The following is a 16295-nucleotide window of genomic DNA, read 5'->3' on the forward strand; positions in this document are numbered from 1 at the left end:
AAATTTACAGTTGGAATGGGACTCTCTCTCTATCTCTCCTCCTTTTCCCTCTCTCTCTAAAATATTGTTTTTGTATAGGGATAGAGATTGGTATCTTCTCCTGATTTAATTAGGATAATTATATAAAAAGAACCCTAAAATAAATAAAATAATAACTTCGATTATACTAATAAGGATTAAAGAAAATGTTTGGGACCTCCTTTGGGTGACTCATATACTTCTAAAGTGATCCTAACCCTCTATGTATGTATAGAGTCCACTCATGTATGTGTGAAATCCACATCATAAGTGATTTAGATTCGTAAGAGTCTTGTGGTGGAAGTCTTGTAAGGTGAGATCTCCCTCTCTCTCTAAAAACTCTCTCACTTCAATCTCTCTCTCTCCAAAAACTCTAGGATGCCAATCACCACTACCAATTTTGGTCACCACCCCTAACCCATTCCCACACTTCATCACCCACTCCTCAACCCTCGTGGATAATGAAATCGTAATAGATAAATAGAGAAGTTATGAGGCAATAGAGTCACAAGTAAAGAGAGATGTCATAAATTGCCAATATAGGATCGCTATTGTGGGGTTGCGAGAGAGGGGCGAGGAGGGGTTGGGGGAGACAATTGCGATTAATACGTAATTTGGGAATGCTCATAGGACAATTGATGGAATACTTTTTTTTTTTTTTTTTTACCCTTTTCATTTTTCCAAGTTTCAAATCCAAATTGATTGTGCATTTCAGTGTGCAAGCCTTCTTTAAGTTTGGAGTTGTGGTAGGAGCACACAACAAATTTACAGAACCGGGCACATATGCGAGACAAAAACATTGTTTACACAAGACTTACATTTGTACTCAGGTTCTATGAAAAATTCCACTAATTTGTTTCACATTTGTGCTTGGTTCTGTTAAAATTTTATGTGAATGCTTCAATAATTCCATTGTATTAGGAGAAACATGCATATACGGCTGAAAAGCAAACTGCAATACATTCCATCACTAGTAATATCCTTCTTTATACATGCTATATAGGGGTGACAATTTGAAACCGATCCGACGGGGACTCGACCCCTCAACCCCGATTCGAATGGTTTTTTCCTGAAAAATACTCCCGATGGGCCGGGGATGATATTTAAAAATGAATCCCCGATCATTTTCGGGTCGGGGACGGTAATACCTTCCCTAGTCCCGGACTCACCTCAGCCCCGGTCCCGGCCCTGTATCTGTTCAGCCCAATATGAAATTACCGTTGTACCCCTCCCTATATATATTAGCAGTGGACGTGGGTCGGTTGCGGCCACGGAACCTCCAATCCGCTATCCGTCTGCCAGATTGGCGGATAGGAGAAAATCAATCCGCATCCGTCCGCCAATCCGACGGATGTGGATTGAGCGGAATGGCGGTTTGGCGGATGGATGCGAATCGGTTTGGTGGTTTAAAATTTTATAAATTTTCAAAATAATTCAACTTGTGCACTTCCTCAAATAAAAAAAGAAAGTATTACAGTTAATGACTTAAAAAAATATTACAATCACTGCATGCCTCATCTAAAGAAAGAAAGTTTGAAACTTTAGAATATCACAATTACTGCATGCCTCATCTACGTACCACAATCACAGCATGTCTCATCCACATAAAATATTATAATCTATGGTTCTTAAAATATAAAAACAATTCAAACAATCAAAACCATGAACAAAGCAGTAGTAGAGTTTGTATGTCTCTGTATTGTTACATCTATATCTGTTTTTGAAAACAAAAACCAACCAGCATATATTATATTTTCTATTTATTATTTTTAGAAATAGATTTAAAAACCAAAAAATATAGATAAATAATACGTTTATTTTTTTCAATTCAAAAAAGATATTCAAGTTGAAAACTTTTTTTCAACAGAATATTTAAACTTTTTTTTAATTGAAAACACAAACAGAATATTTAAACAAACTGAGAACACAAAATCTTATAAATTACTAAGGGTGTTCGCGGTTTGGCGGTTCGGTTGTGGCCAAAAGAATTTCAAATCCGCCATCCGTCCGCCAGATTGGCGGATTGGAGAAAATCAATCCGTAACCGTCCACTCGTCATCACGCATTCGTCCAAAATGCAGCGAATCGGTTCGATTCGGTCGGTTTTAACGGATCGGTATATCCGCTGCTCACCCCTAATATATATACGTTTTCTCTATTCTTGTACTCATTCTAGGGTTTCACATACACACATCATATATGCACGTGCTCTCTCTTCTCTCTTTGGTCACACGGCTGCCGACGTCGATCCTTCGTCTCTTTGGTTGTTCTTTCATCACTGTCGACGTCGATCGGTCGTTCCTCCGTCACTCCCTCACCAGCTCTCTCTCTCTCTCTAAACCCTCCCCTCACGCCGATCTCCCTCTCTCCAATCTCCATCATTAGCTATCGTCTCTCTTCTCTGAAGCCCTCTCTCTCTCTTCTCCATCACCGCCGATTGCCATTGTCCATCGTTAGAGTTCGGTCGCCTCATCAACGCTGGCATGAGATCTTCGGCCATTTGGGTTAAAATTTTTATTGAATGTGTTAGATTTTTATGATCTGTTAAATGTGTTGGATTTTTTATTTTTTACATTTGAGCTCAGATTTGGTCATTTGTTGTTGATGATGATGAATAGATATGATTTAGTGATGATGATGCTGTTGTTGATGAATATAAATGCTCACATCTGTTGTTTTGTTGTTGAATATATATATTGTTTTTTGTTTTTTTTAATTTATTTTGGCCGGGGAATTTTCAAGGCCGGGGAAACCCGATTCCCGTTAAGGGCGGGGACGGGGCAGTGATAGGCTCTCGGTCGAGGATCGGGGCCGGGGATGGGAAAATTTCTACCATCGGAGATCGGGGACGGGGAGTGTGATCCCCGGCTCCGCCCCGACCCGTTGCCATCCCTAATGCTATACATGATACAAAGGTGACAAACTTAAATTATAAAAATAAAATAGGCATTTACACACAACTCCTAATTTATGAACTTATATTTAACCAAGATTTGTTTGGACCTTAAACCCCTATTAAATTTTTAATAGTAAGAATTACTTTTCAAACAATGATTGTTCATTATTTATGTTTATCTATAAAAGAACATGATGATTTGACATTTATTTTGATTTTCAAAACTTTAAAATATCAACTTTCAAATTGAATAAATTAAAAACAAATTATGTGCAAAGAAAAAAAAAAACTAATAAATGTATTTAGTTTCAGCTTTCTGAATTCAGCTTTTTAAAAATTGAATTTTTTATTTTTTATATTTTTTTTTGTTTTTAATGAATATTTTTAAATTTTTTTTTTTACTTTTTTAGATACACCTTAGATGTATCTAAAAAGTAAAATATTTGTGAAAAATATTTTTAAAAATTAAAAAATACATAAAAATATGAAAAATATACTGAATTTTCAATTTTTTTAAAAATATTTTTGATATTTAGTGAATTTTTTTAAAGATTTTCTTTCACAAAAATTATATTTTTTAAGTGTATTTATGTTAGCTGCGTCTAAACATTAAAAAAATTGCTTAAACTATTAAAAAATTTAGTAAAAATAAAAAAAATACGGAAAATAAGAAAGTAGAATTTTCTAAAAAGTGTTTTTCAAAAAACTGTTTGAAAAAACAAAATTATTTTTTTGTACGAAACTAAAAATTTTGTGTCTGTAAGGAGCATGATGATAGAACATTGATGTGCAAAACTGAAAAAAAAAAAAAATTTAAAAATGAAAAAACTGATAATGTTCTCAATTTTAAAACTGTAAAACTGATAATATTCTCGGTTTTATTGAATAGTTGAATCAAACCAATAAGTAGAAGAGTAAAAACGTTTATTCTCATACTCTATTTTTTTCCATCAGTTAGTGAAACAATTATCTAGAATATTACTATGCAAAATTGATAATATTCTTAATTTTTAAAATTGAGAAAAACTGATAATATTCTCAGTTTTACTATTAGGACTTATTGGTTCAAAAAATCATAGATAGAACCTGAGTTCTCATAGCATTTGTAAATAAGGCTTTTAGATAATTAACTCAAAATAAAATAAAGGAAAAAGTTATCCATTTACAAAAATAGTAATCTCATTTCATGTAATGTATTCGATGAGCATTGATCTCAGTTTTCTTCCATGAAGAAATAAATAGCGGCATTCACCAACCTTCTCCGATGATCTCTTCAAGCGTGGAATTAGTGACATTCATCGGTGAATGATCTGTCTCAGCGGCCATTTTTGTTGTACTAGTCGATGAGCTGTAGTGGCTGTAGTCATTTTTTGCAATAACATTACTCATGAAACTAGTTTTATCATTAAATTTCCAGTCTGTCAAATATCCGGGTCGTGAAGTTACATCACTAACTTCAATATCTCTTGAAAGCATTGCCACTACACGAGACATGGATGGCCGTAGCGTTGGGGATGTTTGAGTGCACAAAAGAGATATTCCTATCACTCGCTTTACTTCTTCCTCATTGAATTCAGATAAATTTGCATCCACTAGCTCCACTTCATGGTTATTTTCATGTAGATTCCAAGCCTAAAAGGAGGCAAGATTAAAAACACGTCATAAGAATTCAAGATGAGAGAAACCATACATTATTTCTTAATCATGTAGTTATAGTTGTAAGATTTCTAAATAAAGTTTGTATATTCAATTGTATTCAAATTCAAGAGTTACATCAGTTTAAATAAGAAGAGATTAAACCCTAAAATCTAACTATGGAAATACAACCCATTAGCTAACTATGGAAATACAACTAATTGGCTAAAATATATACAACTATATATGCATACTCTGAAAATAATATTCACACCCCCACTCAAACTCAAGGTGTTTTAGCAGAAAACACAGAGAGTTTGTCAAGTAGAAATTGAAAGCGAACAGAAGTGTGAGTCTTGATAAAGAAATCAGCAAATTACAGGGCAGAAAGAACAAACGGAAGCGAGATAGAACTAGATTACAGATGATGAAGGACAAAGTGACAATCAATCTCAATGTGCTTCATCCGCTTATGAAAGACAGTGTTATGGGCAATCTGAATAGCAATGCGGTTGTCACAGTAGAGAGAGGTGGGAGAGGACTGAGGGACACCCAAATCAGACAAGAGACAACGAAGCCAGAAAATCTCAGCAGTGGCATGGGCTATAACACGATAATCAGCTTCGGCAGTAGAACGAGCAACAACGGTTTATTTCTTGCTCTTCCAAGAAATCACCAAGAAATATACAGAAACCAGAAGTGGACTTTCGATCATTGACATCACCAGCCTAATCAAAATCAGCATAGGCCACCATGTCCAAGGAAGAAGTGAACGAAAGCAGTAAGCCCTGAAAGATAGTACCATGAAGATAACGGAGAATCCGAACCAAAGCGGCCCAATGCGTGGAGCGAGGAGCAGAAACAAACTGACTGACCACATGAACAACATAAGCAAGATCAGGTTGAGTGATAGTCAGATAAACTAAACAACCTACAAGCTCGCGATATAAAGTGGAATCAGCCAGAGGGACACCATTAGTAGAGTTGAGCTTCACATTAAGCTCAATAGGTGTATCAGAAGCCTTAGTATCAGTAAGACCAGCACGATGAATGACCTCATTAGCATACCTGGCCTGAGACAAAAAATAGCCCTTTGGAAAAAAAGCAACATCAATACCAAGAAAATACCGCAATGAACCCAGATCCTTCATGTCGAAAGTGCGGAAGAGATGTTGTTTGACCTCAGAGATAGTAGAAGAATCAGAGCCAGTAATGATCATATCATCCACATATAGTAAGAGAGCAACAAAACCAGCCGGGGTATGTCTCAGAAACAAAGCAGAGTCGGAAGCAGAATGATGAAACCCAAGCTTGGTAACAGCAGTCTGAAAGCGATCATACCAAGCACAAGGAGATTGCTTCAAACCATACAAAGCACGCCGAAGACGACAAACTTGTCCAGAGCAGTGGAGAAGGCCAGGGGGTGGACGTATGTAGACCTCTTCAGTGAGATGACCATTAAGAAAAGCATTCTTAATGTCCATCTGATAGAGAGGCCAATGTCGAACAGCAGCAACAAAAATCAAGGTACGGATAGTAGTCATCTTGGCAACAGGAGCAAAGGTCTCCTCATAATCAATACCATACTCCTGTGAGAAACCCTTGGCAACCAAGCGAGCGTTGTAGCACTCGAGAGAACCATCAGAATAAGTCTTGACTTTATAGACCCATTTGCAACCAACCAGATTCTTGCCAGCAGGTAAAGGAACCAACTCCCAAGTGTTAGTCTTTTGTAAGACAAACAACTTATCCTCCATAGCTTGAACCCAATTAGGATCCTGACAAGCCTCCGTGTAAGACTGTGGTTTTGAAAAAGAATGAATACTAGACAAAAAAGTACGATAGGAAGCAGAAAAACATGTATTAGACCAACCCAACCTATTTGGAGAACGACGCTCACGAGTAGGATATCGGTGTGTAGCAGGATCAGAGTCGTCAGAAGCAGAAGGAGCAGCAACAGGAGTAGAGACAACTGGTGGTGGGGGAGCCTGACGACGAGAATAAACCAACAACGGTGGGGAAGAAGAAGCTGAATGAGGAGAATGAGCCATAGGTGACGCAGACGAAGAAGTAGGAACGGGTTCAAGAGGAACAGTGAAGATATACTCATCAGACGGGACCTCAGAAGGAAAGGGGCCAATGTGAACCAAATCCTCTTTGGAAACTGGAGTAGTGAGAGGGGGAAGTTGAAAGTAAGCCAGACGTTCGAGAAAGGCAACATGACAGGAGACATAAAGGTGACGAGAAACAATATTGTAACAGCGGTAGCCTTTTTGAGTAAGACTGTAACCCAAAAAGACACAGAGAACAGACCGGGCACTAAGGTTGGTCCTATCTTTGCAGGGAAGAAGGACAAAACAGGCAGACCCAAACACACGAAGAAGGGAGTAGTTAGGAATTTGGGAGAACAAAGCCTCATAAGGAGACCGACCAAAAAGAAGGGGAGTAAGCATGCGGTTGAAAAAAAAAGCAGCAGTAAGAATTGCCTCTCCCCAGAATGGAGCCAGAACTGAGGCAGAGAGAAGAAGAGACCTAACTGTCTCAAGGAGATGACGGTGTTTATGCTCAGCTCGACCATTTTGGGCAGTGTATCTGTACATGAAGTTTGATGAATAGTATCCAAATTGGCCAAATACTCACAAAACTCATTTTTAAAATATTCCCCACCCAAGTCAGACTGTAACACTTTAATGGTAAACCCAAACTGAGCAGTAATCGTAGACTGAAAGGTACGGTATATCTTATAAAAATTGGACTATGAGTCATAAGACAAACCCAAGTGTAACGGGTGCAATCATCAACAAATGACACATAGTATGCAGAACCTCCTTTGGTGAGAACAGGAGCAGGGCCCTAGACATCAGTATGAACTAAAAAAAACGGTGTAGCAGATATAGAAGTATTGTTACAAAAAGGTAAGGCTGTCATTTTGATAAGTTTACACCTCCGACACTCAGTAAGGTGACTAGGAGAAACTTTACCCAATATACCTAACTGAGCTAAAGACTGTAAGCGGTCAGCAGACAAATGCCCTAATCTGGAATGCCACAAATAGAAAGGATTGGACAGAGAATCTAACTGAAAAGAAGAAAAGGCAATCGGAGAGGTAGTCATAGACAGATGCAAGCTCTCCACCACATAGAGGTCTCCAACTCTACGGCCAGTCCCAATTTACTGCTTGGACATCCGATCCTGCACAGAACAGATAGAAGAAGAAAATATAACATCAAAACTAGAGGCATCAAGTTGACTAATAGATAATAAACTAATAGATAACTGAAGAACATATAAGACAGGTGGAATAAAAACTGCAGACATAGCAGATGGTAGGACAGACCCAACAGATATAACTGACATATCAGACCCATTAGCAACATTAACAGTAATAGGAAAGAGAGGGGGAGTACAATTCTAAAGTAAAGAGAGATGATGAGTCATATGATGAGAGGTACCAGAGTCAAAAAGCCAGACAGACGAAGAGATACTTGAAGAAGACCCAAGCAACGCTGAATGAAGAGAGAAAACAACGGAGGCAGATGGAAAGGGCTGGAAGGTAGACAATATATGCTGAAACTGACTAATTTGAGCAGTCAAGGAAGCCAAGTCAGGATCAGGAGCTGGAGCAAATGCAGTAGAATCGGCGGGAGGCCGAACGGTACTTAGAGGAGGAGCACATAACTTGATCGGAAATTACTGAGAAGATGAGGCAGACACAGACAAAGCAGACAAACATCCTTTCTTGGGACAATGGTACTTCCAATAACCTTTCTGATGGCAAAAGGCACACTCATCAAAAGTCAAAGACACCGTAATAACTAGAAAACTGACGGGTTTCCAGTGCAATCAAACAAAGTAACCAAACCAGGGGTTCAAGTGTAATAATCAAAATACGAGGGGTCAAACTATATTCAGATTTTTTTTTATTATATATATATATATATATATATATTTATTTATTTAATACCAAATAACAGCGCTTAAAGACACGATTTCACACACACTGAGACAAACAGAGCAGCAAGACAAACCAGTCGATCTAATCAGTCCAACGAACCAGGAGGTGTGGTCAATTAGCGGAACCAGAGAGAACCAGAGAGAGAGATAGATTGCGAATCAATCGCGATGTTAAAGCAGATTGAGACATGCAACGATGACTGCTGAAGTGACGACGGCTACTGAGAAGCGACGACGACAGCTGAGAGAGGCGACAGTGCTAGGGTTCACGACGCGAGGACTGATCGCGACCTTAGGTTTTTTAACACGGCTCTGATACCATGTAAGATTTCTGAATAAAGTTTGTATATTCAATTGTATTCAAATTCAAGAGTTACATTAGTTTAAATAAGAAGAGACTAAACCCTAAAATCTAACTATGGAAATACAACCCATTAGCTAACTATGGAAATACAACTAATTAGCCTAAAATATATACAACCATATATGCACACTCTGAAAATAATATTCACAATAGTTAGAGCAGGGCAACCCATGTTGGGCACTTGTATTAGATATGGATTGTGTGTTTCAATGAAAAATGGCAAAGATAAATTCAAAATTGGATTTGGAGAAATATGGAAATTGTGCGAGGGTGATTTCCGCACTATGAAGATGGGTTGAACTTCGTGGATGAACAGCTGGCTTTAGGAATTGAAGATCTGCACAGAGTAACAAACGGTGAGGCTGCCCGACCGGGGTTTGGTCGGAAACCCCTCCGATGGTAAAGTCAGGGACTCAGGGAGAGGAAGAAGAAAGAAGAGAGAATACAAAGAGTGTATATGTGTTAAGTGTGTGGATTTCGGATCCCTTCAGAGTGAATAGTGTTCACCTTTTATAGGAGAAGGTTGTTTGTCGTTCAAGTCCTTCTCTCTCCGCCATCTGTCCAACGTGTCTTATTCGTGGTCGTCTCCTATTGGAGGAGGACGACCACTCCGCCTGACACTCGGGTGCAGGTCTGTTTTGTTTGTCTCATTAGCGGACATCTCTCATTGGAAAAGGACGACCACTCTGCCTGCCATTCAGACGCAGGTCTGTCATATATGCTCCTTGTCCCTCTGCACCTCCATGTCTCCACGTTATGTTCATACAGAGGGAGAGGAGCAGAGTTGTTTATCTCTAGTGGACCCAAGAAAGATCTTTAGTGAATTGGCATTCTCTAAGTTGGTCTGCTCTACAACGGTTGTCCAACCAGGAGGTCCAACATGTTGCTCAACCCACTTCGGAGTGGTTCTGTCCATCCAGAAGGTCCAATATGTTGCTCAACCCACTTCGGAGTGGTTCTGTCCATCCAGAAGGTCCACCATGTTGCTCGGCCCACTTTGGAGTGACGCTCGTACATTGGGCCAAACTCCTATGATTGCCTTACTTCGGAGCAAGTGTTGGCCATAGGGCCGAGGTCCGACCTAGCTCCATCTTGGAGTGAGTATTGCATTGGGCCTAGCACCAAGACTTGATTAATTTTCACCCACTTCATTTGCCCCCTGGCTTGCGCTTACGTTTGGCGAAGCGGAAGCCAATTCTGTCACCAACTTCGAAGTTTGGGTGATCACAACTTAATTTGAGCTCCATGAGCTGGATTAAAAATTATTGTTCGGTCCAACTTTTGCGTCTGCCCAATGTTTCGTAGCTCAATTGTGCCCCCAAACTAAATGTGTATCTTCACTAGCCTTGTAATTGTCTGGCATGGTGCTCTTTCAATCGGCTGAGCGTCGTTACTTGTCTTGAAAATATATATATATATATATATAAACTTATTTTATTTTATTATTATTTTTTAATTTAAGAAAGAAAAAAAAAAACATATATATACACAAATCTTTTTTTTTTTTAAATTATTTTTTAATTATTATTTTATTTTTTAAAAATATATATACACAAGAAATTTTTTTTTTTTATTTTTATTTTTTTATAGCACATTGCACATGACCATTAACTTATATAAACAATTACCATGAATGTACAGTGGGCCCTTTGCTTTGCTTGACTTTTGGTGCATATTTTGGTGCATAGTCACAGGATAAATCCTCCCTTGCTTATCTTCCACATGCATTATCTATGCAGATTTATTGGTGGCTGAACGTGCAAAAACTGTATACATTGTTCCGAGTATGGACGTAATTAGCAAAATTGTTCGGCTCACTTCTTCATGCGCTGGTCGGTCGTGTCCTTGATTGCTGCTCGGCCGAAATATTTTGGCCGGTTTGCTCGTGTTGTAGCTCGGTCGGACTGCTTCTTGTTCGGCCCAATGCAGCTTCTTCGATTCATTTCAGTTCATAGGTTTCGCTCACACCCAGCTTGGCTTACCTCATGCACGTTACAACTTGGTCGGTTATCGTCGATGCTCGGTCGACCCTTTTCCGACACTTGGTGGGCCGAACAACTCTTATTTATTTTACGCAAGACTTACCCAGCTCGGTCTTATTATTCTGATCTTCTAATTCTCGTTCTGCGTCGTTCGGCCTCCTCTTTATCATTTGTAAATTGTTTTCCAATCTGCGCAGAGTTGTTCAGTCGGCTATGTTCGGCCTTCTTGACTTGTACTTGATGTTGTACTGGTGCTCGGTTGGCCGAACTAAGTATTAAAAAGAAATTGATGCAACTCAGTCTTGTAGCTCGGCCCCGACCCCATTCGTATTGTCTTCTATCAATCAACATGTGGCCTTGTCGGACTAGCCTTTAGATTAGATGCTTTATATACTTTCCCTCGCTAAAAATTTAAATTTCAGGAACCAGCTCATTACTTGAAATATAAAACAAATTCAGAGCTATCTTCTGGGCCTCCCACTTTCTCTCTCTAGAAACCTAGTTTGTTGGAGCTTCAAGCATTGCCTACTGATTTTCCTTTACATCTTCTTGTTAGTGGAGAGATGGGGACTTGCCGTCGCGAGTCTATTTGTGGCGTGTTCTTTTCCTAGTTGTCGCCGGTGTTCTACTCTTGCTTCGGTGTGGGTTCACCTTTGCTGTTGCCAACTCGCGTCACCAATTCTGGTATTTGCTCCATCACTGGGTTGTCGCTGAAGTGCTGCTGTTTTGTTGCTGGTGAGCTTGCGTCGTCGAATCTATGTTGTTAGCTTTGGGTCTACCAGATTTGAGGCTTGTTCGCTCGTATTTTTATTTTTATTATTTTTTTTATGACAGTGGTGGTCTGCTATGTCGTTATCGTTAGAGGACTTCCAACCACTACCGTGGTCATGTTTTTGAGCCGTCAACGGTGTCGTTACTGAAGTGAAGCCATCTGCCATTATTCCCAGCGGGGCTGCCCATCGATTTTCCGCTGGTGTTCTCAATTGGTTAGTTTCGCTCGGCATTGTAAGTTCTGATGATTGGTTACATTTTTGCTGCTTCAAAACAACACTGCGAGTCTTTGCCACATATATATATATATATATATATAAATATATACACTTCGGTACTTTCAAGTTGCTGGTGGCAATTTGTTGCTTTTGACTTTGCTCCAACAAAGTTGAGTTTGGTGTCTTCTATTCCATGAATCTATGTCTGCCTTTGTAGTATGTAAAGCATCTTTGTGGTTCCATCATTTATTTAGCCCCTTGCTCGGTCATTTCTTTGGCCCATTGCACGTGGCCTTCGTAGTGTAGCTCGGCTCTGACTCCTGCCTTCTAATATTTGTTCTGCCTTTGCACATGATCGTTGAATTTCAAGCTCGGCACTGGCGGATGTAAGTACTAGAATGTCGAGCTGCTATGTGTCTATGTCTGGTTGGTGGATTGGACTGCCGACGTGACGTGAAGAAGACCCATCAATTCTTTTGAAAAATAAAACAAATCAATCTTGCCTCCACTTTTTTACTTCTGAAAAGCACATGTTCCTTTTTTGAGAATAAAGTAATCTATTTTCTTTATCTTTACGTTTCCTCTCTTTTCCTTGGAGCGTTAAAACAATTTAAAAATCTAAGAGTTTGACCATGGGACTCTTATAAATTCGGAATTTGTTTCAGAAAGTTGATAGCTTCCTCCAACTTTTTGGTTTTCCCATTTCCTCTCTCTAGAATTTTAAGTCAGGGAGATCAATTTCTTCTCTATTTCACGTTAGTCCGGCTTATCTGATGTCCTGAGCAATGTATTTTTGATGGAGTGAACCCACCGTTATTTTGTCGCCCATGGATTGTAGCAGTGCTTCTTGTGCCTTTATTCCAAAGCTGCCTTTTCACAAAAAATGCCCCATCCTTCGCAGTGGGTTTGCCACTGTAATTTATTGATTCAAGTTGTTGACACTGTTTTGTAAGTTCTCCACTGTGATTTATTTCTCTTTTTATTTTTTTATTTTTTTTTATTTATTTAATCTTTTTCTTTTTTTTTTTTTTTTGGCAACTCATAATTTTTCTCTTGGTTGCCACAGTGGGACTGCTTCATCGGAGAGGCTCGCCATCAAGTTTCCCTTGATTTTGGCAATGTAAGTCATAGAATCCATGTATTTCCTTTCCACCTTCACCATTACTTTTCTGGTTAAGTGTAACGTTGAGAGTCGTTTAGCACACGGTTGCTCGGTCGGCCATTGTACCTCCAACCTTGCAAGTCATCCTTAGTGTAGTTGTTTGGTGGAACGTCGCACCTCCAATGGGTAAGTTTCGGAACCTAGTGGACACTCCGGCAGGAATGGATGAGTTCCGCCGAAGATATAACATTCCCAATGATGTCACATTGACATTGGCGGCGGTTGACGCGGATCGGTCGTGTACAAGCACTACAATGCCCTTCTCAATTGCCTCCATCGTAGAGGGGGGTGTTAGGTTTCCGTTGAACCCTTTGTTGCGTCGATTCTTTTCTTATTTTGAACTTACACCAATGCAAATATCAATGAACACACTTAGAGTGATAAACGGTGTCTCGGTCTTAAACGACCTCTTAGACTTGGACTTGGGTGTTTGGGATATCCTTCATTGCTACTCCTTGTGTCGTAATAAAGGCGGTAAAAACTATTATGTCAAAGTTCGGTCGTTGGACCTCCAACTCGTTACTGAACTTCCTGATAATGACAAGCATTGCTCTGATTTCCTTCAAGTCGGAGGTAATCGGGAGTTTGCGGCCGAGGAGGTGGGCCGATCGAAGCGGGTTCCACGAGAGAACGGCCACCCAGGTCATTCTTTATTGTAGCTTCCTTTTATCCATTCGCTTATCGCCTGTGATTTTTTTCTTTGTTAAAGTGTTATTGTTCGTACTTGCAGGTTCAAAGAAGCTAAAGAGGAGGCCGGAGAAAGAGCATCCAAGGGATATCAAAGTTGCACTAAGGTACGAAGATCGGTCGGCCTCACATTTGCTTAACTATGTGTGAACTTACAGACATGTCATCCAACGGAAACCCAAAGTAAACAACTTCGCGAGGGACTCACTTGGGATTGAAACAGAAGAACAAGTTGGCCATACTACCGGAGCTTCCTCTTCCGCTGTTGTTTGTTCATCAAGTGGATCATTCAGTAGAGGCTACTCTCCGTCGCCAGACTTAGCAAGCGAAATGGCTCGTCGCCAAAAGCTCAATCTTGATGCCTTAGTCTTTGGATCTGATGATGAGGACCTTCTAGCTGTTTCGACGGTTGACACACGAGTTTCTTCTCCACCGATTGAGAGGTCTAAGGGTGGACAAAAGCATGTTGTTATTCCTCTTCCTCCCGTTGCTACTCTTGCTCTTCCTGCTGATAGGGCCTCAAAGAGGAAGAGATCCAAAGGTAAAGAAGTTGCTGGGGGTTCTAATGAGCAGGGCTCAGATGAAGAATGGGTGCCTCCCTTGGAGCACAACGGCCGAGCAATCACTACATCGGACAGCATAATCTACTCAAGCGACTTGGCCTTTGACTTATCAAAGACATTGCTGCTACCTTTGGATATGGCGGAGCAAAACATTTCAAGCGACGTGTTGATCAAGGGTTCGGTGCAGATGCTAACCGCAGTAAGTCTTCTTTTATGTCTTTGTCATTTACTTAAATTTGGTTGTTGAGAATATGACATTTTGGTTTGGTGCAGTGCATTCAGAGGATGCACATCATGGATGAAAGGCGGCATCGTGAGGAGCAAGAGAAGGTTAAGATGATCAACATGTTGGCTGATGCTGATATGTCCTTGAAGGCGGCCGGAGAGGATATAAAGAAGATGGAAGATGCAAAGAAGAAGGCCGAAGCACTGATGTTCATGGCCGAGCGGAGGGCCGTAGATGCCGATGCTGCTTTGAAGTCTTTAAAGGCTAATTATCAAAGGATGGTGGACGAGGCCGAACAGAGGGGCTATGACGAGGCCGAAAAGACCTATTCGGAGGAGATTTTGAAGCTGAGGGACAAGATCTTTACTAAGGGTTGGACTGGGGCTCTGCGCGCTGCTAAAGTGGAAGAGGCTTCTCCTCTTTATGATATTGACGATATCCCAGTCCCTTCGAAGACCGCTGCAAGGGTTAGGATGAGAAGGCCTCGCCAAAGTGGAGCTACGGATGTTGATCCTTCTGGCCTTTCTCCTTTCCTGCCAAGCTCTTCCTTGGTTAGACAGACTGTCAATCCTACAGAAGAGGAGCACCGCGAGGATGGACACTACGAGGAGGAGCAACGCGAGGAGTAAGTTGTTAGGTTGCCTCGAGTTTTTCTTTCACTTCTGCTTTAGTAGTTCTTTTGTAATGAAACTTGGAAGTTAATGAAGTATCTTCAAGTTTTGCTTTAGCGCTCGGTTGGATAAGCTATGATACAAACCGAGCTCCCTTTTGTAATGAAGTACCTTCTAAATTTGCCAAGTGTTGAATTTACAACTTGTACTTTCTTATTTATCTTGGAGTTCGGTCGGGTGGACCTCTTTTTTTGTAAGGCCGAACTCTTTTTAGTAATTGAAGTTTCACTTCAATGCACTCGTTCTTTTATTTTCGCAAGTGTTGAACCGCTTATCTTCAATTTTTGCTTATATGTCATGTTTGCCCCCGGCCGAGCAGAGGCTCTATGGCCTAGCAGGCTGTCTGTTCGGTCTGATCAGGCTTCGTGCCTTAGAAAAAATTGAGTAAGTTTGTCGATGCCCCTAGCTGAGCATGAGCTCTGTGGCTCGCAAGGTTGTCTGTTCGGTCAGACCATGCTTTATGCCTTCGTAGAGAAAAAATTGTGAAAGTTTTTTATCATGTTGGTCGGCCGCCACCTGACTTGGGCAAGTTTTGGCGGGATTTAACCCTTCGTAGAGTGTAATTCTGCCCGTCTTCGAGCGTGAATTGTGAATTTGGACCGTGCTTTAAGTAACGATACTTGGCACAAATTCCACCAAGTTATACCACTTGGCACCCCGCTCCAACCAAAGGGTTGAGCATCCGGGATTGGCTTGAGTTAAGACCCGTGGCCAATTTGCTCCACCGAGCATAAATGTACAACACAAGTAAATAAGGACAAACTATAAAACAAATTTTCATTCATTGATACTCGTAACTTTTGATTACATCAAGGCATGTTCTGAGAAATACATTACTGTAAGTATTTCATCCTAAGAATCATATCACTGGAAGTACTTCTTTAGGTTGGCGACGTTCCATGGTCTGGGGATTGCCTTCCCTGATAAGTCAGCCAGATAGTATGCGCCATTGCCAAGTGCTGAGGTAACCTTGTAGGGCCCCTCCCAGTTTGCACCAAGTTTCCCTTCCCCAGGAACTTTCTTGTGATCCATTACCTTCCTGAGTACCAAGTCACCTGGTAGGAATTGCCTTGGACGCACATTCTTGTTGAAGCTCTTAGTGAGTTGCTGCTGGTAAGCCGCCAATCGAATGAGGGCGGCTTCCCTAC

The 16295-nt window shown here is 40.4% G+C and overlaps 1 protein-coding gene across 3 annotated transcripts in view; it reads right to left on the reverse strand.

Moving 5' to 3' along the window:
- Positions 1 to 4016: 4016 nt before the first annotated feature.
- The window catches only part of LOC114280295 (putative LRR receptor-like serine/threonine-protein kinase At1g56140), a 67310-nt gene continuing 55031 nt past the window's right edge, over positions 4017 to 16295 (reverse strand). For 2 of the 3 annotated variants that reach the window (XM_082881738.1, XM_082881739.1), the window contains exon 24: positions 4017 to 4546. In XM_082881738.1, the coding sequence (XP_082737864.1) occupies positions 4163 to 4546 (384 nt within the window). In that variant the 3' untranslated portion in view covers positions 4017 to 4162. Of the gene's footprint in view, positions 4547 to 7628; positions 7742 to 16295 lie in introns of all 3 variants that reach the window. The other variant, XR_014336947.1, reaches the window with a different exon arrangement.

The sequence above is a fragment of the Camellia sinensis genome, chromosome 7 (genome assembly GCF_055761805.1).
Source record: "Camellia sinensis isolate YWXY chromosome 7, ASM5576180v1, whole genome shotgun sequence".
Classification (NCBI taxonomy): Eukaryota; Viridiplantae; Streptophyta; class Magnoliopsida; order Ericales; family Theaceae; genus Camellia; species Camellia sinensis.